The sequence below is a fragment of the Xenopus laevis genome, chromosome 3S (assembly GCF_017654675.1).
Source record: "Xenopus laevis strain J_2021 chromosome 3S, Xenopus_laevis_v10.1, whole genome shotgun sequence".
Classification (NCBI taxonomy): Eukaryota; Metazoa; Chordata; class Amphibia; order Anura; family Pipidae; genus Xenopus; species Xenopus laevis.
This window is the reverse complement of record NC_054376.1, coordinates 81,632,873-81,658,159: the sequence shown is the minus strand read 5'-3', so window position 1 is coordinate 81,658,159 and position 25,287 is coordinate 81,632,873. Positions and strand designations below refer to the sequence as shown.

The 25,287-nt window shown below is 39.8% G+C and overlaps 1 protein-coding gene across 4 annotated transcripts in view; it reads right to left on the bottom strand.

Annotated features, from left to right (window-relative positions):
• Positions 1-13,698: 13,698 nt before the first annotated feature.
• LOC108713117 (kinesin-like protein KIFC3) overlaps positions 13,699-25,287 on the bottom strand; it is a 32,675-nt gene continuing 21,086 nt past the window's right edge. For all 4 annotated transcript variants that reach the window (XM_018255888.2, XM_018255889.2, XM_018255890.2 and 1 more), the window contains exons 10-14: positions 20,336-20,396; positions 20,031-20,239; positions 17,591-17,777; positions 15,606-15,701; positions 13,699-14,040 (exon numbers count right to left, since the gene is read on the bottom strand). In XM_018255888.2, the coding sequence (XP_018111377.1) occupies positions 13,900-14,040; positions 15,606-15,701; positions 17,591-17,777; positions 20,031-20,239; positions 20,336-20,396 (694 nt within the window). In that variant the 3' untranslated portion in view covers positions 13,699-13,899. The remainder of the gene's footprint in view (positions 14,041-15,605; positions 15,702-17,590; positions 17,778-20,030; positions 20,240-20,335; positions 20,397-25,287) is intronic.

Below are 25,287 nucleotides of genomic sequence, written 5' to 3'. Positions count from 1 at the left end.
AGGTTTATTTGTAGCATCGATGTACTGTAATAACTTAAATGTTATGTCTTTTTTTTAAGTGCTCAATTTAGCAACAAAAAATACATATATTGAAACCTCTCTAATCCTGATGAATTCTAAACCTAAGAAATTCTAAGACGCCAACCTGCTCTGAACTAATATAGTATATATAGAATAGTGAGAAGAATGGTGACAGGGCTTCATTCTGTGATGTCTCAACTTTGTAGTAATCTAAATTTCCGGAAACGTTTAGAAAATAGTTTTATTAATTTTCACCTCCATCTCCACCTAGTGGCAAAATGCTTATTATCAGTGGAAAAATAAATCATTATGATAAAATACGCATCACTGTTGGTGCAAAGGGTTAAACAATTAACTGTTGTTGGTAAGTATTCCATTTTTTTTTAATTTCCGGAAGGGTTTTTGATTGTATTACTTGTTTGGTCAGCTTTTTTTATCTTCACTAATGTATTCTTTAAAAAAAAGGATGAGGTGTTGCATTCAAGTCATTGCTGCATTACAAGGTCCATGTTTATGTGTCTCAAATGCAGACAGTGCCACGGATGCTTTATCATTTATTCATGTTGTCCAGATTGCACAGCTTCTATAGATTTGTCATGGCTAATAAAAATACTAAAAATTGTTTATTGTGATTACATTATCAAAATACAGACTTTATAGTATATTATATGAATATAGTAACCATATCTATATCCTTATTTTTATCATTATCCTTCTTTTTATTTTAGTAGTTCCTTGTTAATTATATTCATTGCTGGAGCTCAAAGGTTACTTTGTGCCAGTGGACAAAAAAATGTGATAACAGAACTAGAAATGGTTAAAGGAGAACTTAAGCTTAACTAAAAAAAGTAGCGTAGAAATGCTGTACCTTATGTTTTGTGCTTTTGTACCAGCCCAAAGCAGCCACAGCCCTTTAGTAGTAAATATCTGTGTCTCCAAAGATGCCCCAGTAGCTCCCCATCTTCTTTTCTGCTGATTCACTGCACATGCTCTGTGCTGCTGTCACTTACTGAGTTTAGGGACCCACTCACAATATACAGTACACATAGAATAAACATGTCACAATATAAGGCTGATTAGTAATTAATACAGATAATTACTACATGGCAGCACAGAAACCAGTGCAATTAGCATCAGGATTTAATCAACACTGTAGCATCAGCTTATATTACAGGCCAACCTCATTTTCTGCTATATTCATTTTAGGGTTAGATCTCCTTTAATTTGCTGGATATATGATGTTTCTCTCACTGATTGTGATGTCATTAATATAACTAAGTTGTGCTTCTGTTACACAGTCATGATTGTGGCAGCGTTAAACTACTAATGTCATCAAACCCCCCCCCCCCCAAATGGCTTAATATTCCTTTAAGGGAAGCAATACCATATATCAGGTCTCTATAAAAAATATATATTTACACCACCACAAATAGCCACCACGAATGTAAATAGGAACCTGCAGGTTTTGGAATGACTTGAGGCCCCTGTGATGTAACAAGTTTTAGAATACCCGGTACCAGATTTCCACTTAGTTTTAGAGTTTTAAAGATTTTCTTATCTTTAAGCTGTCAATACACTTACAAACACATATTGGTCTGTTTGTCACCCTTGCTTACAATAGTGTCAGCAGTATCAGTCCCTTTGGCTTTTAGTGATTCTTTACACAAGAAAAGACCTGGAAAATAAAAAAATAAAAAAATAAAAACCTAGAAAAGCATAGGTTAAGGACATGCGTAGAATTTTCCCAGTGTGTTTCAGTGGGTTATATATTTGGGGGCAGATTTATCAAGGGTCGAATTTCAAAGTAATGGGAGTTTTATTGAACTCTCATAACTTTGAAATTCAAATAAAAAAGACCAACCGAAATTTATAAAAAAAAAAAAATCATTTTTTTTTTCAGGTGAAGAGGCAGTTTTCATTCAAATCGTATGAAGCAAAGTTTTATCGTATTCGATCGAATTTGATTCAAGGTTCTAGGAGCTCAGCAAATCTAGTCAGTGGCTGACTCAGGATATGATCCATAAAGTTTTAATAAAAATTAATGTAAACAAGGCTCCAGGGCCTGATGGCATACGCCCCTGGGTTCTAAGAGAGCTTAGTTCAGTTTTAGACCAGCCCCTATTTCTGATTTTCTCAGATTCACTTTCATCTGGTATGGTGCCTATGGATTGGAGAAAAGCTGATGTTATTCCAATATTTAAAAAGGGATTATGATCTCAGCCTGGCAATTATAGGCCAGTAAGCTTGACATCTGTGGTGGGCAAATTATTTGAAGGCTTGTTAAGGGATCACATTCAAAATTTTGTCCTAGTGAATGGCATAGGTCATGTCAGTCAAATTTGATTGCTTTTTATGATGAGGTAAGTAAGATGCTGGACAGTGGGGGGCAGTAGATGTGATTTGGATTTTGCCAAAGCGTTTGATACTGTGCCCCACAAATGACTGCTTTCTAAACTAAGGGTCTGTTGGGCTTAATGAAGTCGTTTGCACATGGATAGGAAACTGGCTACAGGATCGGGTACAGAGGGTGGTTGTTAATGGTACATTCTCTATTTGGAGTAAGGTTCTTAGTGGGGTCCCCCAGGGCTCGGTATTAGGTCCAATTTTATTTAACTTGTTCATTAATGACTTAGGGGAGGGTGTTGTAAGTAATGTATCAGAGTTTGCAGATGACACAAAACTATCCAGCCCAATTAATTCCATCCAGGATGTGGCATCCTTGCAACACGATCTTGACAAACTGGCAATCTGGGCAGCTAAGTGGCAAATGAGATTCAATGTTGATAAATGTAAAGTCATGCACCTGGGATGTAAAAATATCCAAGCCACTTATACCCTTAATGGGACTGCACTAGGCAAATCCATTATGGAAAAGGACCTTGGAGTCCTTGTAGATGATAAACTTGGCTGTAGCAAGCAATGCCATTCAGCTGTCAGGATCTACCAACAGTGTGTGGTTGGCAGGTAGGAGCCAAAATGCATGGTAACATGGCGACACCATGTTTGGTGTTAGAATAACCAGGAAATGGAAGTGTGCTCAGAATGAAGTTTAATGGTAAACTATAAACAATTGGTACTGGTGAAACGGAAGACAAATAATAAGAAGTAAAAATGAGAACTATAACAAACCAAAGGTTGGGGCAGGCTGATGCAAGTCCGTGTACACAGGCAAGAGTTCATAGACGGGCGGCAGGCGATACAAGTCCTAGGAACAGGCAAGAGATCAGTGGCAGGCGGCAAACAATGCAAGTCCGTGAAACTGGCGAAGGGTCAAACCAGGAGATCAGATCAAGGATGTAGCAGGTACAAGGAATAAACAGGTCAGAGGAACAAGCAGGACAAGTCAGGAATCAGGGACTGGGTAATTTCAGGAACACTGGCACAAGGTGACTAGAACACAGAAATAAATCAATGATCCAGCAATGGCTGGCAGAAAGGTAATGGCTTATATAGAGCCTTGATGATAAGATCACCGACACCTGGCTTCAATGAGATTAGGGGTGGAGACATGGAATAGCAGTAATCTACACTGACAGTTCGAGGTGTGAGCTCCAACTGCCTCCAGTGGCTCAGCATGAGAATGCACTGTCCAGTCAACCTGCAGACCAGGGATTCAATCCCCAATAGTCCTGACATTACCCCCCCTTCAAGTATCACCCTCCGGGTGATACTAAACTCAAATGAAAATTTTTTAACAGGGAGAAAACCGCCAAGATCAGGAGTCAGGGTAGAGAAGCTGCCAGGGACAGGAACCAACACTGAAGTACTACCTGGAGCCACATCTGGAACCGGAGGACCACCAGGATCAGGAGTGCCACTAAACTCAAGAGCCCATGCAGGCAAGTCACCAGGGTTGAGGGCCAGAACTGAAGAGTTGCCAAGGACAGAGGTTGAAGAGCTGCCAGTGTCAGAAACCAGATCGGAGGAGTCTAGAGTCAAAACGGAAACATTGCTATAGTTTTGAGTCAATACAGGAACCTCGGCTGAGTCAGAAGCCAAATCGGTGGAGTCGCCAGGGTCAGAAACCGGATCAGAGGAGTTGCCAGGGTCAGGAGCCACATCGGAGGAGTCGCCAGGGTCAGGAGTCAGATCAGAGGAGTCGCCGGGGTCAGGAGCCAGATTAGAGGAGTCGCCAGGGTCGGAAGTCAGATCAGAGGAGTCGCCAGGGTCAGGAGCCACATCGGAGGAGTCGCCAGAGTCAGGAGTCAGATCAGAGGAGTCGCCGGGGTCAGGAGCCAGATTAGAGGAGTCACCAGGGTCAGAAGCCAGATTAGAGGAGTCGCCAGGGTCAGAAGCCAGATCAGAGGAGTCGCCAGGGTCAGGAGCCAGATTAGAGGAGTCAGCCAAGGCACCCATTACAGGTGGCGGACCAGCAGAGGCACCCATTACAGGTGGCGGACCAGCAGAGGCACCCATTACAGGTGGCGGACCAGCAGAGGCACCCATTACAGGTGGCGGACCAGCAGAGGCACCCATTACAGGTGGCGGACCAGCAGAGGCACGGCACCCATTACAGGTGGCGGACCAGCAGAGGCACCCATTACAGGTGGCGGACCAGCAGAGGCACCCATTACAGGTGGCGGACCAGCAGAGGCACCCATTACAGGTGGCGGACCAGCAGAGGCACCCATTACAGGTGGCGGACCAGCAGAGGTACCCATTACAGGTGGCGGACCAGCAGAGGCACCCATTACAGGTGGCGGACCAGCAGAGGCACCCATTACAGGTGATGGCTTGCCCAGGACAACAGAAAGACCATCATGAACAGCAACAAGACTGGTAGACTCTGGAGCACCAGAACTATCAGATCTCGTAGTAGGTACGACAGGTCTAGAAATGGATTTGTCCTTGGGCCCAGAGGCCACAGTACACAGGTCCTCACAGACTGAAGCCGGCAAGGCTGCTGGCTCGGAGGCTGGAAGCAGCAAGGCTGCTGGCTCAGAGGCTGGAAGCGGCAAGGCTGCTGGCTCAGAGGCTGGAAGCGGCAAGGCTGCTGGCTCAGAGGCTGGAAGCGGCAAGGCTGCTGGCTCAGAGGCTGGAAGCGGCAAGGCTGCTGGCTCAGAGGCTGGAAGCGGCAAGGCTGCTGGCTCAGAGGCTGGAAGCGGCAAGGCTGCTGGCTCAGAGGCTGGAAGCGGCAAGGCTGCTGGCTCAGAGGCTGGAAGCGGCAAGGCTGCTGGCTCAGAGGCTGGAAGCGGCAAGGCTGCTGGCTCAGAGGCTGGAAGCGGCAAGGCTGCTGGCTCGGAGGCTGGAAGCGGCAAGGCTGCTGGCTCGGAGGCTGGAAGCGGCAAGGCTGCTGGCTCGGAGGCTGGAAGCGGCAAGGCTGCTGGCTCGGAGGCTGGAAGCGGCAAGGCTGCTGGCTCGGAGGCTGGAAGCGGCAAGGCTGCTGGCTCGGAGGCTGGAAGCGGCAAGGCTGCTGGCTCGGAGGCTGGAAGCGGCAAGGCTGCTGGCTCGGAGGCTGGAAGCGGCAAGGCTGCTGGCTCGGAGGCTAGAAGCGGCAAGGCTGCTGGCTCGGAGGCTGGAAGCGGCAAGGCTGCTGGCTCGGAGGCTGGAAGCTGAAGTACTGGCACAGGAGCTGTAAACGGAACCACTGGCTCAGGAGCTGCAGACGGGACCACCGGCACATGAGCAAGGACTGGCTGGGAAGCCGGCACAGGAGCAAGGACTGGCTGGGAAGCCGGCACAGGAGCAGGTGACTGAAGAGCCGGCACAGGAGCAGGTGACTGAAGAGCCGGCACACAAGCTGGAACAGGCTGGACGAGAGCAGGTAGAGGCCCAATTCGTGGGAAAGCTGGGGAAGGACCAAGCCGCCGGAGGACCGGAACCAGAAAAATCTGTTGAATATCAGCTGGCCCTGGAGCAGGAACTGAAGGTTGAACAGTGGGCCTAGGGGCAGGAGGCACAGGTATTGATGGTAACTGGGTGATTGATTGGCCCTTGAACTTAGTAGTAAATGCAGTTTGTATTTCATCCCCATCTGAGTCCAGATCTTCCCATTCTTCATCAGAAATATTTTCTAAATTGCCTCCATCAGAGAAAACATCAGAACAAGAGGATTGCAAAGTAATTTCAGATGTAGAAAAAGTTGGAAATGAGGAAGTTGAGGGGGCAATTGTAGTAGATTTGAAAATATCAGGCGATACTGGCCAGAGATCCCCTGTAGAATGTGCCTTTAACAAAGTGAGAAACAGAATGGGATCCTGCAGAAAAAAAGCCTCTTCATCTATGCAAGACTCAGCCCACTCTAAGACTTTACCTCCCAAAAGGAATAATATAATTAGCCTACTTTTCATGCACTCAGGTGCTTGCTTGAAAAAAGAGACAGTCGCAAACCTTTTACATACAAGAAGAAATTCATCAAACGTGTCCTTTTCCCCTTCATACTTTTTCACTGAGGCAAGCCACTTGGCAGAGAGTTGTAGTTCAGCAGTATCTGAAACAGCACAGCAGTTACCATCAGGCTCCTTGTAATTAGGCTGGATCATTCTGTCAGGATCTACCAACAGTGTGTGGTTGGCAGGTAGGAGCCAAAATGCATGGTAACATGGCGACACCATGTTTGGTGTTAGAATAACCAGGAAATGGAAGTGTGCTCAGAATGAAGTTTAATGGTAAACTATAAACAATTGGTACTGGTGAAACGGAAGACAAATAATAAGAAGTAAAAATGAGAACTATAACAAACCAAAGGTTGGGGCAGGCTGATGCAAGTCCGTGTACACAGGCAAGAGTTCATAGACGGGCGGCAGGCGATACAAGTCCTAGGAACAGGCAAGAGATCAGTGGCAGGCGGCAAACAATGCAAGTCCGTGAAACTGGCGAAGGGTCAAACCAGGAGATCAGATCAAGGATGTAGCAGGTACAAGGAATAAACAGGTCAGAGGAACAAGCAGGACAAGTCAGGAATCAGGGACTGGGTAATTTCAGGAACACTGGCACAAGGTGACTAGAACACAGAAATAAATCAATGATCCAGCAATGGCTGGCAGAAAGGTAATGGCTTATATAGAGCCTTGATGATAAGATCACCGACACCTGGCTTCAATGAGATTAGGGGTGGAGACATGGAATAGCAGTAATCTACACTGACAGTTCGAGGTGTGAGCTCCAACTGCCTCCAGTGGCTCAGCATGAGAATGCACTGTCCAGTCAACCTGCAGACCAGGGATTCAATCCCCAATAGTCCTGACATCAGCAGCATCCAATGCAAATAAGGTCTTGAGCTGTATTAAAAGGGGCATAGAGTCACGGGAGGAGAGGGTCATTCTTCCACTGTATAGAGCACTTGTAAGGCCCCATCTAGAATATGCCGTACAGTTTTGGTCTCCATCACTCAAACAGGACATTATTGTATTAGAGAGGGTACAGAGAAGGGCAACTAAGCTGGTAAAAGGTATGGAAAATCTTAGCTATGAGGAAAGACTGGCCAAATTGGGGATGTTCACGCTGGAGAAGAGGCGCTTAAGGGGTGATATGATGACTATGTATAAATATATAAGGGGATCATATAATAATCTCTCTAATGCTTTATTTACCAGTAGGTCTTTCCAGCTGACACGAGGTCACCCATTCCGATTAGAAGAAAAGAGGTTTCGCCTAAATATTCGGAACGGGTTTTTTACAGTGAGAGCTGTGAAGATGTGGAATTCTCTCCCTGAATCAGTTGTACAGTTTGATACATTAGATAGCTTTAAGAAGGGGTTGGATGGCTTTTTAGCAAGTGAGGGAATACAGGGTTATGGGAGATAGCTCATAGTACAAGTTGATCCAGGGACTAGTCCGATTGCCATTTTGAAGTCAGGAAGGAATTTTTTCCCCCTCTGAGGCAAATTTTTTGCCTTCCTCTAGATCAACCGGCAGTTAGGCAGATATAAAAAAATAAAAAAAGGTTGAACTTGATGGACTTGTGTCTTTTTTCAACCTTTCTTACTATGTTACTATGTCCCCCATAGGCTAAAACAGCAATTCGGCAGGTTTTAGATGGCAAGTGGTCGAAGTAGAATTTTTAAAGAGACAGTACATAAATTTCGATATTCAAATTTTCACATTTTTTTTAAATTCAAATCGAATTTGGACTATTCCCTAGTCAAAGTAAACAAAAAATAGCTTGAAATTCAATTTTTTTAATTCCAATTTTCAATCTGACCCTTGGTGTATGAAGCATTTCTACCTGGAGCCGATAAAACTATTAAACAAATTGTAACATCTTGTAAGCCCGCTGCATATCATTTATTTTTAATCATATAAACCAGGAGCATTCCTTCAACATGGGCTTGCCAGATAATATTGTATATTGCAATGAATTTCTGGATGCATTACAAAAGAAAATGGACAGGTATAATCAGCTTTGCCTTATTTAATATTTTGATTAAAGAAAAAGTTCTATAAATTAGCTTTAAGTAGATCTGTCAGTTGTAAGCAACTTTTCATTTGGTCTTCAATATTTATTTCATAAAGTTTTAATATATTACCTTTCCTGGTGTCCATATGATTTGGTTGCTCTGCAATTCCTACTTCTCTGAAGCCATGTTCCTATATCTTGCACTGGTCAGATGTAAACAGACTGTCTGAAAGTTGCATTGTATTACTTATTAGGCTATATCTATGCTAGTGGTTCTAGATGACTTCAGAGACATAAAGATATACTTTGCACCAGTTAGAAGTCTAAGCACTAAGGATTAAGTCAGTAATTAGAATATGTTGTCCATATCTTCTAGCCTTCCTGTTGTTTTTAGCATTGTATAGAGCTCCTATCTAGAGTATACAGGGCAAGGCACTCTATAATTGAAACTGCAAACCAGAATGCTTAATGACTAAAGAGGGTACAGAAAAAACAATTGATCTATCGAGCAAGCTATTGAAAGCAATGTTTGGCCATAAATATCAGTTTAGCGGACTCCTTAAACCAAATGTGCCAAAAACATTTGCTTTGTGCTGTATACTGTTAACTGATTAAATGTTTCACTCTTCATTTTCACTTAAGTTTGCAGTGCTTGTACTGTGAAATGTATATGGCATACATTTTGACAATGCATCAATCTATGTAGAATAGAAGAAATTGTTTTTATTTTAATACCTTTTGGGTCAAAAACATCTGTACTAGCTTGAAAGCTATGCTCAGCCCTCCGCCTTTGCAAGCTTCCTGTTCAGAGGTTTCCAGTACCAGGCTTTAGGCTTCAGGCCTTCTCCTCCCTGCACTGTTTATTTCTCTCCCTTTCTGCTCTATTCATTTAACCCCCTCCCTGAAGTGTTCCTTTCCCTCCCTGTCTGCCCTGTTCATTTAACCCCCTCCCTGCACTGTTCATTTTTCTCCCTCTCTGCCCTGTTTATTTACCCCCCTCCCTGAAGTGTTAGTTTCTCTCTCTCTCTCCCTCCCTGCCCTGTTCATTCAACCCCCTCTCTGCCCTGTACGTTGTCCTTCCTCCTCCCCCCTTTCTTCACTGCGTGTTCCTCTCCCTTGCCCTGCTATGACTAAATAAAACATAATCTGCTACTAAAAGTATTTTGTTCTTTTAAGGGGGCAATGTGTATCAGGATTCAGTGTACATACCAAAGTCATTTTCTACACAGTATTATGTTGTATACAAAAAGCAATCAACATCTTTTGGGTTTTACTTTGTAACTCCCCACATCTGTTATTATATGTTATACAATTCCAGAACATCAGCTGCATTTATTCCTTTGCAACTCCCTACACCTCCCTGCACCTGATCATAACTTGTTCCATAACAGCTGCATTTTTACCTTGCAACTCCCTGTGCCTGATCATACATTTTTGCAGAACAGCTGCATTTATTCCCTTGCAACTCCCTGCACCTGATCATAAATTGTTCCGGAAAAGCTGTATTTATTCCCTTGCAACTCCCTGCACCTAAGCATAAATTGTTCCAGAACAGCTGCATTTTACCTTGCAATTCCCTGCACCTGATCATAAATTGTTTCAGAACAGCTGCATTTATTCCCTTGCAACTCCCTGCACCTGACCATAACTGTTCCACAACAGCTGTATTTCCCCTTGCAACTACCTGTACCTGATCATAAATTATTCCAGACAGCTGAATTTTTACATTGCAACTCCCTGCACCTGATCATAAATTGTTCCAAAAAAGCTGCATGTATTCTCTTGCTACGCCCTGTGCCTGACCATAAACTGTTCCACAACAGCTGCATTTTTCCCTTGCAACTCCCAGAACCTGGTCATAAATTGTCCCAGAACAGCTGCATTTATTCTATTGCAACTCTCTGCAATTAAATATAAATTATTCCAGAATGTTGCATTTATTTCCTTGCAACTCCTTGCACCTGATCATATATCAATATGCAGAAAAACAAACCTACAGCTGCTGTTCTGGAATATCATAGCAGTAAATACTAGTTTACACAGTTTGTATAACTTTTATAATGTAATAGAGGCAGAGAGTTGCACAGTGTACAACAATGTATTATGGACTATAGATTATGTCCAGTTAGGCATGTACATTTGTGACTGATGCCTATTTGCTGTGGAACACAGGAACATACTGTTGTACTCTAAATAAAAGAAAATATTACTATTAAAATACTATTACAGTTTGTATTAACCTTCACATCTATTGCTTTATGTTGAGCATTTAATGGATATATTTATAAGTGAATGAACAGGCAGCAACATAAGACAGTTATGTACAGGCTGGGAACACACAGGACAGAGGGTGGGAGGGGAGGGTTTGCTGCTACAGCAGAGTTCAGCCTGTCAGTCAGTGCTATGACCACTTCCTGTGAGAGAATGAACAGACACTCCAACTCTTCATTTCAGCCTAGCTTCTGACCTGTAAAGATCTCTCTGCAGCTCTGATAATGACAGTTTTAGGAGGTAAAATGCTTTCAAAACATTTTCGTTCTGCATTATTTCATGTTTTGAGGAAGGATGAGTAATATATCTGAATATGAAGGTTATATAAAATGTCTCCTTTAAGTATAAAGTTTCTAACTAATGCTTATGTAACGTCCCCTGATCCAATATCCAGGGGTTGGCAATGTTTTGTTGAATTTGCTACACCAACCCAAAAATACAGACCTGACTGTTAACGGAGCACAAGAAGCTGGGTTGCTGTTCAGTATTCCCTGTGGAAATTCAACACTGTGGTGCTTTAAACAAAGTACAGGTGTTGTATCCCTTATCTGGAAACATGTTACTAGAACATTCCAAATACAGGATGCCCATCTTTCATAGATTGTCTTTAAGCATATCATTTAAAAAATCCTTTTCCTCTGTAATAATAAAATAGTTCATTGTCATTTTGATTGAAATGTAACTGTTATCTGTCACTGAAGTTTTATAACCCACTATTTTTCCACCTACAGTCTATCATCCTTTTAAACATTGTCTAACAATATTTTATGATGCGTATGCAACTTTGTTCATATAAAAGACTGACACCTTATAACATGATATTTTACTATTCTGTGGTGGAGGTTTCCTTACCTGTTCTTATTCGTTTTCCACCTACAATCTACCATCCTTCATATTTATAATGTTTTATGATGCTTATGATTGTCTCATTTCATAGTGTTACTGCCCTTGTATTAAAACTCCTTCAGATTTATCTTGGCTGCTATCCACCCTTCCAACGCCTGCTGGTTTCCATCTGTTTAACACTTCTTTTGGTTCTTACATTGAATGATGCTACTTCAGTGTAGCTGCTGTTTAAATAATTCTTTAGACCCAAATGTTCTGTGGACAATTTTCATCCTTTGACTTTAGTACTGGCTTGTTCAATAAGTTATCTTCAGTTTTCAAAGACAGAGTACTACACATCATGCAGTGAATTGGACTGGATTAATTCAAGGTATGACCTTATGCTGGGTATGCTACTTGCCAGTGGTGTCCCAATGCATATGGAGTCAATGGGTGACATGCCATCCCTAAAAACTTAGGCCTTGGCCTTTATGGCCTTCCCGGCCTTCCCTCAAATCATATCCTGTGTATCACTTTGTTAGACTGATCATCATTAATAACACACCACACTTTGAGTGCTAGCTTCTTATGAGAGAGCAGCCTAACTGAGATGTAGATATAAAAGTAAATTGATTCTGTTCTAGTTTATATCGGGATTACATGTGTAGTGCCACAGCATTTGTTCTATTATTGTGCATTTCATCAAATTATAAAAAATAAATAATTGGCATGTTTTAACGTAGCCTAAGTCAAGTTTATCTTGATTGCCAGATGAAACATATTGTGATTGTTTTTCAGTTGCAAAAAATGTAATTGTTGTGTAACTGTGTCCCATTAGTAGATACTACTTCCCCACATATGACAACCATTCTCTCCTGTGCACCCTGTCTGACAGTGAAGGAGATATAGCTAATGAGGAACAGCATGCCAATGTCCCTGTTATTGATGAGGATCTCTCCAGTTTTGAAGCTTTAAAACAAACCAGTGTATTAAATCATCTATTATGTGATAAAACCCTTAAAAGCTAAATATACTAATAGAATTCTCTAAAGTCTTATTTTCTTGTCTTTGTGAAAATATTTTATTTTACTGAACATTTATCTTCCTAATGGTCAGTTCTGCTGCACAGTGATCCATAACAGAAATATGCATGTTTCTACATGCTCTATTAATTCTAAATGTATTTATGTAATGTCTCAAACTGCAAATAGTGCTCAGGAAATAATACATGGCTGTACTGCCATAGCAGTAGGCTTTCTCTTTGAATTTATTTCAAATTCTAAGTGCTGTTTTGTATATGTTAATTTTAGCCACACTGTTATCATCCAACTCTAAGGGACAGATTTATCAAAGGTCAAAGTGAATTTTCGAATTAAAAAACGTAGAATTTCAAATTTTTGGGTACTTCGACCATCGAATCGGCCAAATTCGACTTTGATTCGAATTAAAAATACTTTGAATATTCGACCATTCAAAAATCGAAGTACTGCCTCTTTAAACCACCTTAAACCTGCCTAATTGCTATGTTAGCCTATGGGGACCTCCTAGAACCTATATCCAGTATTTGGTGTTTTGAGATGTCGAAGGATTTTTTTGTTAAATCGTACGATCATACGATTCGAAGTACGATCGTACGATCTTAAAAATCCTTCAACTTCGAATGTTGAACTACCCTATTCAATGTTCGAATTTCGAAGTTTTTTTCACTTCGAAATTCGATCCTTGATAAATCTGCCCCTAGGTGATAATTTACTAACAGCTCAAGTAGAGTAATACTTGAAAGCTTTGGTTCTATGGGCAGGGGCGGAATTGCCGGGGGACCAGGGGGTGCGAGCGGGACCCCTCAGGGCAGTCCGCGCGCCACTTTGCGGCGCATATTCCCGGGCCAGTTCCTGGCTGCGCGGGCCCCGCTGCGTGTCCTGCGCCAGGGCCCGCCCCCCTCTAGTTCCGTTTCTGTCTATGGGTTAGTGAACAAGGGCAAATTGATAGTGCGGGGCGAAAATCTCCTGTGCAGGAAAAAAAACCTTAAAAAATTTTTGCCCGAAAACCATGGAATCTTTGGATTATTGCACGAAACCTAGCACAGATCAGGATATAGATATAACCTCAGCAGGTCTGAGATGCCAGATTTTCGGATTCAGACTTTTTCCATCCTCTGGTTATAATAAATCTTGAAAAATTTGATTTTTTTTGTTCCTCTAAAAATTCAGATTTTATAGTAAAAAAAACAATTTTTTTCGAGCTTCTGGCATTCGGACTTTAATAAATAACCCCCTAAATGTCAAGACACAGATGGATGGCAAATTGCATTATGATGAGTGCATTAATAAGTTTTACAGCTTGTGTCGCTGTCAAACATACAATAATAAATACAAACAATAATTTCATGTTACTACACTTGAGATAGTAATGTCACGAATATGTTAACTTTATCCATCGTGCAGTCATGGTCCATGATTGACATTGGTTGTTTGTTGCATAGGCTTGCCAAGCGCTATTTGCTGAATTGATGAGCCAAACTGAAGAGTGCTTATTGTTTCTCCAATATTTTTCATGTCAGGACTAATGTTCACGAACACACATGCCTAGAATATAAAAACGTTACAATGAGTACAGTTTGTTGAACTCAGCAAATGAGCAAACCGTTAACAGGACAATAAGCACCTCTGTTGAACATGAGCCAAGAAGCGAGACTTGTATATAAATAAATATAAACACTTATTGTTTTTTTCATTAAGAAAATCACTTTCCTTTATTCTTGTTTAAAAGGGGCAGAATAGGTCATGGTCTTGTTTTTACCATAAATCTCTACATTGGGGGGGAAGGGAGGGAGTCTTTTATACATGATAAAATCATTGTTTTTTGGCCCTAATAGACCAACTAATGCTTTGTGGGTTTTGGATGCAAGCGAGTCATGGACTCTCTTCTAGTCTCATATGAAAGCACTCTGTTCAAAAAAAACTGGACTGCTAACTCCTTTTCCCAGCACCTGAAATAATAAATTGGTATGGCTGCACCTCCCTGATCCATTCAGAATCATTGCAATTTGAGTATTTACATATTTAGCAAAATTGTATAGAAATATTGTAGGGCTGTAGAAAAGCCTTTTTGATCTCAAAGATTGCTACAATCAAAATGGCATGACCCTTAAAAATAATTGAAATACTCTGGTGCTAACTTACTAACATAAGTACTAAAATACCCCAGTGCACTATGTTGCCCTTCATTTAATCCAGAGTAGATTAATAGATTAGTAGTAGACATTGGAGTCTTTTGAAGTTTTTGCAGCTTTACAAGTAATGCTAATGGACATTCTTTTCCTGCGCTATTTTCAAACGTGTGCTCCATTATCATTAAAGGAACAGTAAAACCAAAAAATTAAAGTGTTTTAAAGTAATAAAAATATAAAGTAGTGTTGCCCTTTACTGGTAAAATTGATCTGTTTGCTTCAGAAACACTACTATAGTTTAATAAACTGCTTAGTAGCAATGGCGGAAATTGAAAAAAGGCTATATGGCACAGGATAATTAATGGATAACAGATACCATTAAGTTCTACAGACCTTACCTGCTGTGTAACTTTTCTCCTTTGAATGGCTGCCCCCATGACTACACAGCAGCTTATTTATATAAACAATAGTAGTGTTTCTGAAGCAAACACACCAGTTTTACTAGTGCAGGCAACACTGCATTATATTTTTATTACTTTAAAACAATTTCATTTTTTGATGTTACTGGTCCTTTAAGGCCTGGACTCTGTAATGTAGCTACCAATGGCCAATATAATCCTGCCTATTCCAGTCTGCTGTGGATTTCTGGTTCCAATCTCTGCTCCATTTATGCTTGCCTGTCCTGACTGTTTATTGGTCTCTGTTTTGCCTGAGCTTGCCCTAACATTGGATCATAACTGGAATTATTTGTACTGGACTGGTCAGTTTGAGTGATTATTACACTTTGTCACTTAAGCAAGGTTGCAGCAAACTGAGATCATCTACAGACATTACAGTATATAGACTCCAAAACATCTACACTCAGTAAGGCAATCCTAATAGTTAGTTTTAAAAAACCTTGTATTTGAAATGAATTATTTTAAGTTTAAAAAACCTTGTATTTGAAGTGAATTATTGTAAGAAAAAAAGATGATACTATACCTTAGCGTGACCACTGAGTGAGGGCTGAAGTAGATGAGTAAGTTTAGAATTTCGGTAGGGTACGTGCAAAGAGTTGTTCTTTAATGCTGTAAACACCTGGCAGTACACAGTTAACCAAAAAATTATACATTGAAGTGCAAGAATATTGACAATAATGATGGTGGGTGAAAATTACTGTCAAAACTAGAGCTGGCAAAAATAATTGACAATGCATATATTTTGTCAATTTTTTCAACAGGAAATGGAATCAGATACAGGAAAGCTCTACTTTACTGGTTCCCTGGACAAAATCTATTCACTATGAAGGTTGAGAAAGGTAAAGGAAAGCCATGTAAGGGCGAGTATTACCCTGGCACTGAGATTAAAAGATATCTGTATCATAGAATGCATTGATATTACTTTCACTTTCATGTGGAGGTGCAGAGCTTCAACTTCTAAATCCTCAATATGATAAGTAAATATAAAAATTTTTGAATTTAGAGCAAAATAGGCAAATCACCCTTTCACAAATATACCAATATACCAAGCATAAGAGCCTCTACATTTGTCTTAAATTCTAACAATACTGGTCAGAATTAAATATTTTAGTTTTAAGAAAGGCTAGGGACCTAGTCAGTCATTTATAATAAATATTATGATTTTTATAAGTCCTGAGAGTGCGGACCTTCTTGTAGTAGTTATGGATAATTTATTGGCACTGCACCCAGGCAAATTTAAGTAACTTTATCGAGAGTGCTGGCAACCCTTGTTTCTGCCTATGACTAAGTGCTGGGTAAGCATGAAACGCGTTAGGCGTTAGAGGGAATACTATACATGTTTTTTAACTACTGATGTGAATAAAATATATATTTTTTATTGAATAGCATGTCTTGGAGAAATTATTGAGATTCTGGCAACCCTTGGACTTATATATATAAGGGGGGGACAGGGGGGAGATTTGTAGGGGGCCCCGAGGGTATGGGGGGCCCCGGACACGCCACACTTACTTGATTAGCCAGGCCCCCCATCTTTCTCAGAGCTGCTGACTTCGGGAAGGCATGGACGTTTAAGGGGCCCTGGCCACCAATTTTCTTATAATGTGGGGGGAGGGCTGGCGACCAATTTATTTTTCTCATGTGGGGTCCTAGCCACCAATATTTTGTAATGGGGGGGCCCTGGCCACAAATGTTTTTTTTATGGGGGGCCCTGACCACCAATATCTTTTATTTTTTATTAACATGTGGGAACCCTAGCCACCAATATTTTTTTTGTTTTTTACTGTGTGGTGGGGGGGCGGACCTGTAGGGTGGGGAGGGCAGACCTGTAGGTGGGGCTTGCGGTGGTCGCAGCCCAGGGGGCCCAGGAAATGTTGTCGTATGGGGCCCTGTGATTTCTGATGGCGGCCCTGTATATATATATATATATATATATATATATATATATATATATATATATATATATATATATATATATATATATATATATATGTATGTATATCTCATAGGCTGCCAGAATGGTGAAAGAGTAGATTTTTAGATTACAAAAAAAATATAAAATCAGATTTTAACTGCTGTAACCTTTGATTTCTCGCTTCTTTTGGTCTATGGGCTGTATTTTTTATAGAGGTCAGCAAATAAATGTTTCTACCAATAACTAATTATACTGAAATAAACTTAGATAGCTATTTATTTAGTATATGATATGTAATAACTGCTGTTCACCCACAGTCCCATCTAACAGAGTTGAGCAGCCAAAATATCTGTAGCTGTAATTGAAAAAAACCTTGGTTTTAAAAAATATAGGCGGGTGAATTTGTTTTTTTTAATAACTTTTGTGTCACATGAAAAGTTGTACCATTAATGTGTTTTATTCAAATGATAAAAATCCTAATGAAATTCATTTTTATTCCAGGTGTAAGACAACAAAATGTGGAAATGTCCAATGGAGGGATGCTTATGCCTGGAGTAGCAGTGCAACTATACATGTTAAAAAAGGCAATGTGTTACCTGTCCCAGTGCAGTCAAAGATTTATTGATTGCTGCTGCCTCCATCAACCTCTGTCCTGTAGCTTCAGTCTTGGATATGCGCTCTGATCCAGCCAAGTCACAAAGTGTCAGAGCAGCAGTAGACACAACTCCAGAGATGCTGTCCACACCATGTACATGCAAGATCACCATAAGATGGGAGCGGGAGCTTGAGTAGCACAAACATAGTACTGTATATACCAGCAAATCATACAGATGAAATTCATATTCTATATACAATTTGTTCTGTCATAAGAAACATCAAAATTCCAACCAGGGTCAAAGTGGCTCACCTAGGTACCATGAGAAATCCCAGTGGGCCCTGCTGCCCCAAGCTTTTTCCCATGAGGGAAGGGGGTGGAAGTTGCTGGTGTGCAGAGACCTGGGTAGTGTGTCCTTGGGGTCATGTTCTCCAGTGTGTCGCAGATATGCTAATCCAACTATTAACAACTCAATTTTTTAACCTTTCCATTACATCAAATAGGTATGGAAAAGGGAGACCGCAAGCCCTCCATTGTACATTAAAATGGTAATTGGCCTTTAAGTAAATTTGCAACAGGTTTTCATTTTTAAATTTTGTATAGTTTTTTGTTTCATTTATTTAAAGGGATACTGTCATGGGAAAACACATTTTTTTCAAAACAAATCAGTTAATAGTGCTGCTCCAGCAGAATTCTGCACTGAAATCCAATTCTCAAAAAAGCAAATAGATTTTTTTAAATTCACTTTTGAAATCTGACATGGGGCTAGACATATTATCAGTTTCCCAGCTGCCAGTCATGTAACTTGTGCCTGCACTTTAGGATGTAACTACTTTCTAGCAGGCTGTTATTTCTCCTACTTAATGTAACTGAATCAGTCTCAGTGGGACTTGGATTTTACTATTGAGTGTTGTTCTTAGATCTCCCAGGCAGCTGTTATCTTGTGTTAGGGAGCTGCTATCGCGTTACCTTCCCATTGTTCTGTTGTGAGGCTGCTGCGGGGGGAAAGGGAGTGGATGATATTACTCCAACTTGCAGTATAGCAGTAAAGTGTGACTGAAGTTTATCAGAGCACAAGTCACATGACTGGGGGCAGCTGGGAAACTGACAATATGTCTAGCCCCATTTCAGATTTCAAAATTAACTATAAAAAAATCTGTTTGCTCTTTTGAAAAATGGATTTCATTGCAGAATTCTGCTGGAGCAGCTCTATTAACTGATGTGTTTTGAAAAAATCATGTTTTCCCATGTCAGTATCCCTTTAACTTTTTGTTCAGAAACTCTCTAGTATTGAATTAGCTATCTGGTTGCTAGGGTCTAATTTACTCTAGCAGTGGTTTGAATAAGACCCCAGAGTATTAAGAGGAGACAGTCTAAATAAAATAAGCAATAACAATTAACAATAACATTAAAATTGTAGCCTTAGAGAGCAATAGTTTTTTGGCAGCTGTGTTCAGTGACCCACAATTTAAAAGCTAAAAAGAAGCAAATGAGGAAGACAAATAATTAAAAATACATAATGAAGACCAGTTGCAAAGTTGCTAGGAATAGGCATTCTATAACTTACATACTAAAAGTTAACTTAAAGGTAAATCACCCCTTTCAATAAATTAGACACCTTTTTAAATGAGATATAAATACTAAAAAAAATGTTGGTAGTGTATTGTATTACTGTTTCAAGACATTCCTGCTTTAAAAGTTGTCTGTAGCATGTCCCCGTCTCAAATTTTGAGTTTGGACATCTTTGAGTGCCAGTAAGTGTGTTTTTGGTTGTTTTGAAAAGTTACAGTTATGGGATGGGAGAAATACTTAAACCATTTGGATAAAGGTTACTGTCACAGAAACTGCAAAGGTGAAAGCTTTTATTTTATTAATTGTGCCTTTAACTAGTATTTTAACACCAAACCTACTATTCTCATACAATCAGGAACAGACATAATGTTATTACTTCAGGTATGGAAATTAGATTCACTAAGTGGTAATATATAGGTACAGGTATGGGACCTGTTATTCAGAATGCTCTGGACCTGGGGTTTTCCCAGATAATGGACCTTTCTGGATCTTATTACCTTAAGTCTACTAGAAAATCATTTAAACACAATAAGCTTTAATTATATCTTTGTTAAGTACAAGTACAATTACTGTTTTATTATTACAAAGAAAAAGGAAATCATTTTTAAAAATCTGGATTATTTGTATAAAACTATAATAAAATTTGTCTACAGGAAATGGCCATCCCATATTTTGGAGCTTTCTGGAGAACAGGTTTATGGATAATGGATCCCATACCTGTATGTATAACCTTACAGAAGCTGCTATATTGCCTCTATTACCCAGCAGACATAACATGCCCAAATTCTGCATGGATGCTTTCTCTTCTTGCCCAGGAATATACATTTACACTTAAAATATTTAAGATTTTTTTAGGGTGTTTTAAATACCTTTCTGTGTTCATTTTAGTTGACGCCACTGTTCTATGTTTCTCACCAAGAGACATGGTTTTTTTTATGTCTTCTTCGGTTAGGACCTCAATTTCTGTCATGCCAGGAACTGTTACCACTTTTCCTTGAGATCTGATCTCCAGTTGAGAGTTGCCATTTTGTACAAGAAGATCCCGAAGAGTTTCATTGTAAATCTCCAGCATTGAAATCTAAATAAGTTAATAAGAACATGAGTCCAAAGCTGAACTGAAATCTATGATAAAGAAATGGCTATAAAGTTGTAATGAGTTATTTAAATTACCAACCTTAGTGGTATATCTAATTTTCTCCCGTTCTTGACAAATTCGTAGCAGTTCCCTAATAGATCTAATTAAAAACAAAAAATAGGGAAATCATTTTTCTATTTATGCTTACACCCGAGATATCCAATATTTATAGTTCTAGCAGTATAATCTCTCTTGTGGCCAAGGGTGTTACTATATTAGAAGCATGGTCTGTAACTGCTAGGGAGCCCAGGGGAAATATGGGGCACCATGGGACACTGACTGCTAAATAGTTTTTATATATTTTTATGAAAGAAGTCCTATTGCCAAAGTTTAGGAGGGGGTAAAAATGATTTTGCTCTGGAGCCCACTTCCTCCACCACTGAGGAAGTCATCAGACAAAATATGTCAGAGTTTGACTCCATCCAAGTCTCACCTTGGGCCTTGTGCTTTTATATGGTCATGGTGGCCTTGGTGACTTAAAATAAAATCCCTTTATTTTATAATAGGAGGTACATAATAGGGCCAGAACTAGGGGCAGAAATATTGAAAATTTAAAACAATAACTTAACATAAAATTGGAAATAGTTTTTCTTTTGTCTTTCTCATACTCCCAAAAGTTATATGATTTTATGTTTTTTAGCGAGCTAATGCTAATGTTTGCCATACACTGGGCAACCCTCCATGGGATCTGAGTGAACAGTCAACAAGGCAAAGTGATGGATTCCATACAACTAGCTATTTACTGGGATGGCAACATGCTATTGTTCTGTTGGCTGTTGGTCTGAATAATCATAACTGCAGGAATTAAGTTACTACTCCTTTCATTTACTCTTCTGATAATGCACCACTGACATGGTATATTGGCAGATGAAATCTCTGATAATTTAAACGGGACTGCCAGATGGTTTGCCGAAAATGACCTTGAAACAAACACATATGTCCCAATGTCCAGGGAGTACAGTTGAAATTGTTGAAACAGCCTGACAAAATCTTATTTTTCCTCCAGATCTAACAACACACAATTACAAATTAAATTGCTTTCAAAAACACACCAGCAAATTCTGTCTGATGCTTGGGTGATATGGACTACCGAGGAACTATGTTACCTCAATGGCAGGATTATAGCAAAATTATAAAGCAGTGCATGAATTAGCAATGTATGTGCATGGAGAGCTTTCCTCCAGCTTTGCAACCTTCTTGGCTCTTCTTCAGTGACTTGGGTGGGCTTCATAGATCTCATATGTTTCTAATTCACAAGAAAAAGCTCTTATTGGAATAGATCAACATTTTGTTGCTGATAAAAAAAAATACTGGACATGATTAGACCAAAAATACCAGATCAGTGCCAAATCATATAATAAAAGCAGTTATTGGGGCTGCTGCAAAAGCACTGGTCTGCAGCAGTCAGATCGAGGAAGGGATTAAAAGTACTGGTGCTTGTTTGTATAAACTCTATATGATTATTTTAAATATTTAAACTAGTTTTGTGCAGGCAACAACATAACTAAACTAGCATATAGTCATGGCATATAGTAAACGTTAAAGGGACTGTATACACCCCTTTTCAGCATTAGCTGAATAAATAAGGCTTGTGCTGAGCATATTGTTTGCCTACTGTTTTAATTAAGAAATGTCTGGCATGAAACAAGAATAAGAAGCCAATTTAGTTTAGTACTTCTTGACACTTTTGGTCCCAAAGAACTTCAGGGGCTAATTACCCATCCACTGAGAAGTCTCTGATAATAAACTGCTTAAAGGCTGAGTGAACATAGCCCAACTTGTGCTTTTGGCAAAGAAATAGGAAACTGTGCATTTTGAATGTAATGTCAACACAAGTTCTACTTATTGTGCTAATTTTTATCCATGGTGTTTTTAAGTGTATATTGTCCCTTTAAAGATACACAATGGGGCAGATTTACTTAGGTCCGAATTTTCGCTTCGGAAAGCTACGTCATACTTTGCACAACTACGACAGATGTTAATTAGCTATGACTACACGTATTCATCAAAAGGCAAAAAATTGTCTTGGCAAATGAACGCTGACATACTTTCAGTAATGAAAATTCATCAGCACAAAAGTTTCTTAGCGAATTTTCTGTAGCGTTATTTTCTTCATAGTGAAATTTGTTAACACACTTACGCTTAAGGTGGCCATACACGGGCCGATAAAAGCTGCAGACAGACCGAGTCGGCAGCTTATTGGCCCGTGTATGGGGGCCCCCGACGGGCTTCCCCGATCGAGTTCTGGCCGAAAGTCGGCCAGATCTCGATCGGATGGGATTAAAAATCCCGTCGGATCGCGACCGCATCTGTTCGTTGATGCGGTCCCGCGATCCGACCGCCCATTTGCATTCGCTTGGATCCGATCGTTGGGCCCTAGGGCCCCCGATCGGATCAGCCCGATATTGCCCACCTCAAGGTGGGCATATCGGAGGGAGATCCGCTCGTTTGGCGACATCGCCAAACGAGCGGATCTCTCCATGTATGGGCACCTTTACGTCATTTTAAATATGGCGGGTACATACAGGTCATATGTATGTATTTATTAGTGATGGTGAAATTGCTGGAAGTGGCCACTTATTATTAAAAATATCCAAGGAAAAAAAAGATCCTCTATTGTTCTAAAATTGAGCCTACCGTAAAACAAATGTGGCATGAGCTTCAAATGCCTAAAAAAGTGTAAATAATATATATTTAACAGTTACAACTTTTAAACAAAATCCCAAATCAAAATATGAAAAAAACTGCGTTTTTTCCTTTTTTTATGACTTATTTTAATACAGGATATGGTGTCACTGACATAGTAATGTTGAAGATGTAGCTTCATCTTAACAATTTGAAAGGTAGAACCAGGTGAATTAGACTTTAGCAAAAAGGGTAAAGTATTGAAAAGTTTACACTTTGATACATTTGCAAATTCGCCTGAGCAAAAAAAAACAAAACAAAAAAAAATTGCCCTTTAGTAAACGGGCCCTTATGTGACTGTCAGTATTCAAATTGTGTAGAAAATAGACTGACCTAAAAATGCCTTTATACTTTTTTTATATATGTAGCTTATTATAAGAGCCTAATTACAGCAATCTGTAACTCTCATTATTTTTCACAAGGAAGTAAAAGAAAAGCGTTTGTCTAAATTCTGTTCTGTTAACATTCCTTTCTCCTGAATAACAATTGCAGCATCACAGGCCCTGTTATACCTTACAGAAGCACACTAATGGGAATACATTAACAGATGGTGCTCCTGGCAACAGCAAAGCTAATGAGTCCTATGGCACCTTTTATATATTGCCTTGCTCTGATGAGCTGTGATTGTTATTGACGGACTTGAATTATGTATTTAACCTCTAGTGTGCTGCTTTCCATTAGTTTCATTTTTTTCAGAAGTCAGAATTTGGAAACTCATACTTCTAGTGGGATGTCCAACATGCTGCCCGCCAGCAGTGGGAGTTATAAAGCCCTTCATCTTCATCTGATGATTGGCTAAATTTGGATAAATGGAGTTCAGCTACAACTGTGGGTGCGAATAAAATGTAGTGCAGCTCCGCCATATTTTACACCTTTACCAGCTGTGTAAGAGTTGGTGCCTTTCCCCTCGTTCTTTAAAGCTCTAGACAAATGAACATGGCAATTCTTTGTTCAGAGCTGCAATTTTTAATTTTGTTATCCACGGCAACATTTTTATTTTTAACATACTACTTACCTAGATTTTTATAATATAAAGACATATTTATTAAAAGATAAAAAAGAGCTACAGTATTTTCCTTTTGGTAAATATGCCCCTTAAAATCTTAAAAGTACTAAGTGAACAGAGAGCTCCATCTGGTGACCTGTGGTGTGTATTTGATAATTTGATAATCATGTCTGCATGTAATCTAACTCAAACTGCTTGAACAAGGATGCAGAGCAAGTCACATCTGACTCCTCTTTAAGTAATGAATGCGAGTGCTTGCTATACCAGTGGTTTTATGACTTTTTTGGCTCTGGTTGCCTATGAAAGGGGTGTTTCACCTCTTTTAGTGTGTTATAAAATTGCAAATTCTAAGCAACTTTTCATTATTTAGTTTTTAGAGTTTTTTAATTATTTGCTCCTTTCTTCTGACTCTGTCCAGCTTTTGAATGGGGGTCACTGACCCCATCAAATAAATAAATGATCTGTAAGGCTACAAATTTAGTGTAAGTGTTAGAAAGCCCTATCTACAATAAAGGCTTTTAACTCTACTCTGTTTGGTGCTGTTAACATGAATCCTGTACACCACTCTATTTCAAATTGTAAAAAAGACTAGTTTGCAACTTTAACACCATCTTTCTGATGATGAAGGAGCTCTAAAATGGACACCGTATGTTGCTGTTATACTTTTGCTTCTATTTTATTCTGCAAGTGTGACTTTTAAAATATTTTTGTTGGAGGTGTTATAACTAATTTATAATGCACATTTACATGGCTATACCCAGCAAATGGTAAATGTATGGAGCCAAAAGGAGAGACTGCCCAACTAATATCTGGCAGGAACTGCCATATCAGGCAGGTGTAAAAATCACTTTGGGTGGGGATTGAATTGGGCCATTGATGTAGTCCCTTTTCTGATGAGAAAGGACATAGGACCAGGTTATGATCCAATTATTGTCTCTGGCATGGTTGATGGCTAACATTTCAGACATGTTTATAACTGTTGTTGTATGCCAGTTGTTACAAATCCTATCTGAAGCACTTATCACGGCCATTTCAAGCCCCTTGTCTTACTTATATTTTGGATCACCGTGACCCTCTCAGGGAGAATGGCAGGGCTCAAAGACATGTCTGTTTTTCTTATCTTAGGGATGTATTTTATATATTTTTTACCTGATGTAAACTAAATATATACCTTTTCTGTGCCCCTAGAAGAGACCACCCACTTGGCCCCCGTATGCCTCTGCTTGATCCTGCATACACCCATGTGCACTACTTGTGTCAATAATATTGCAAATTATTTCCAATATTTCCAATACTAACA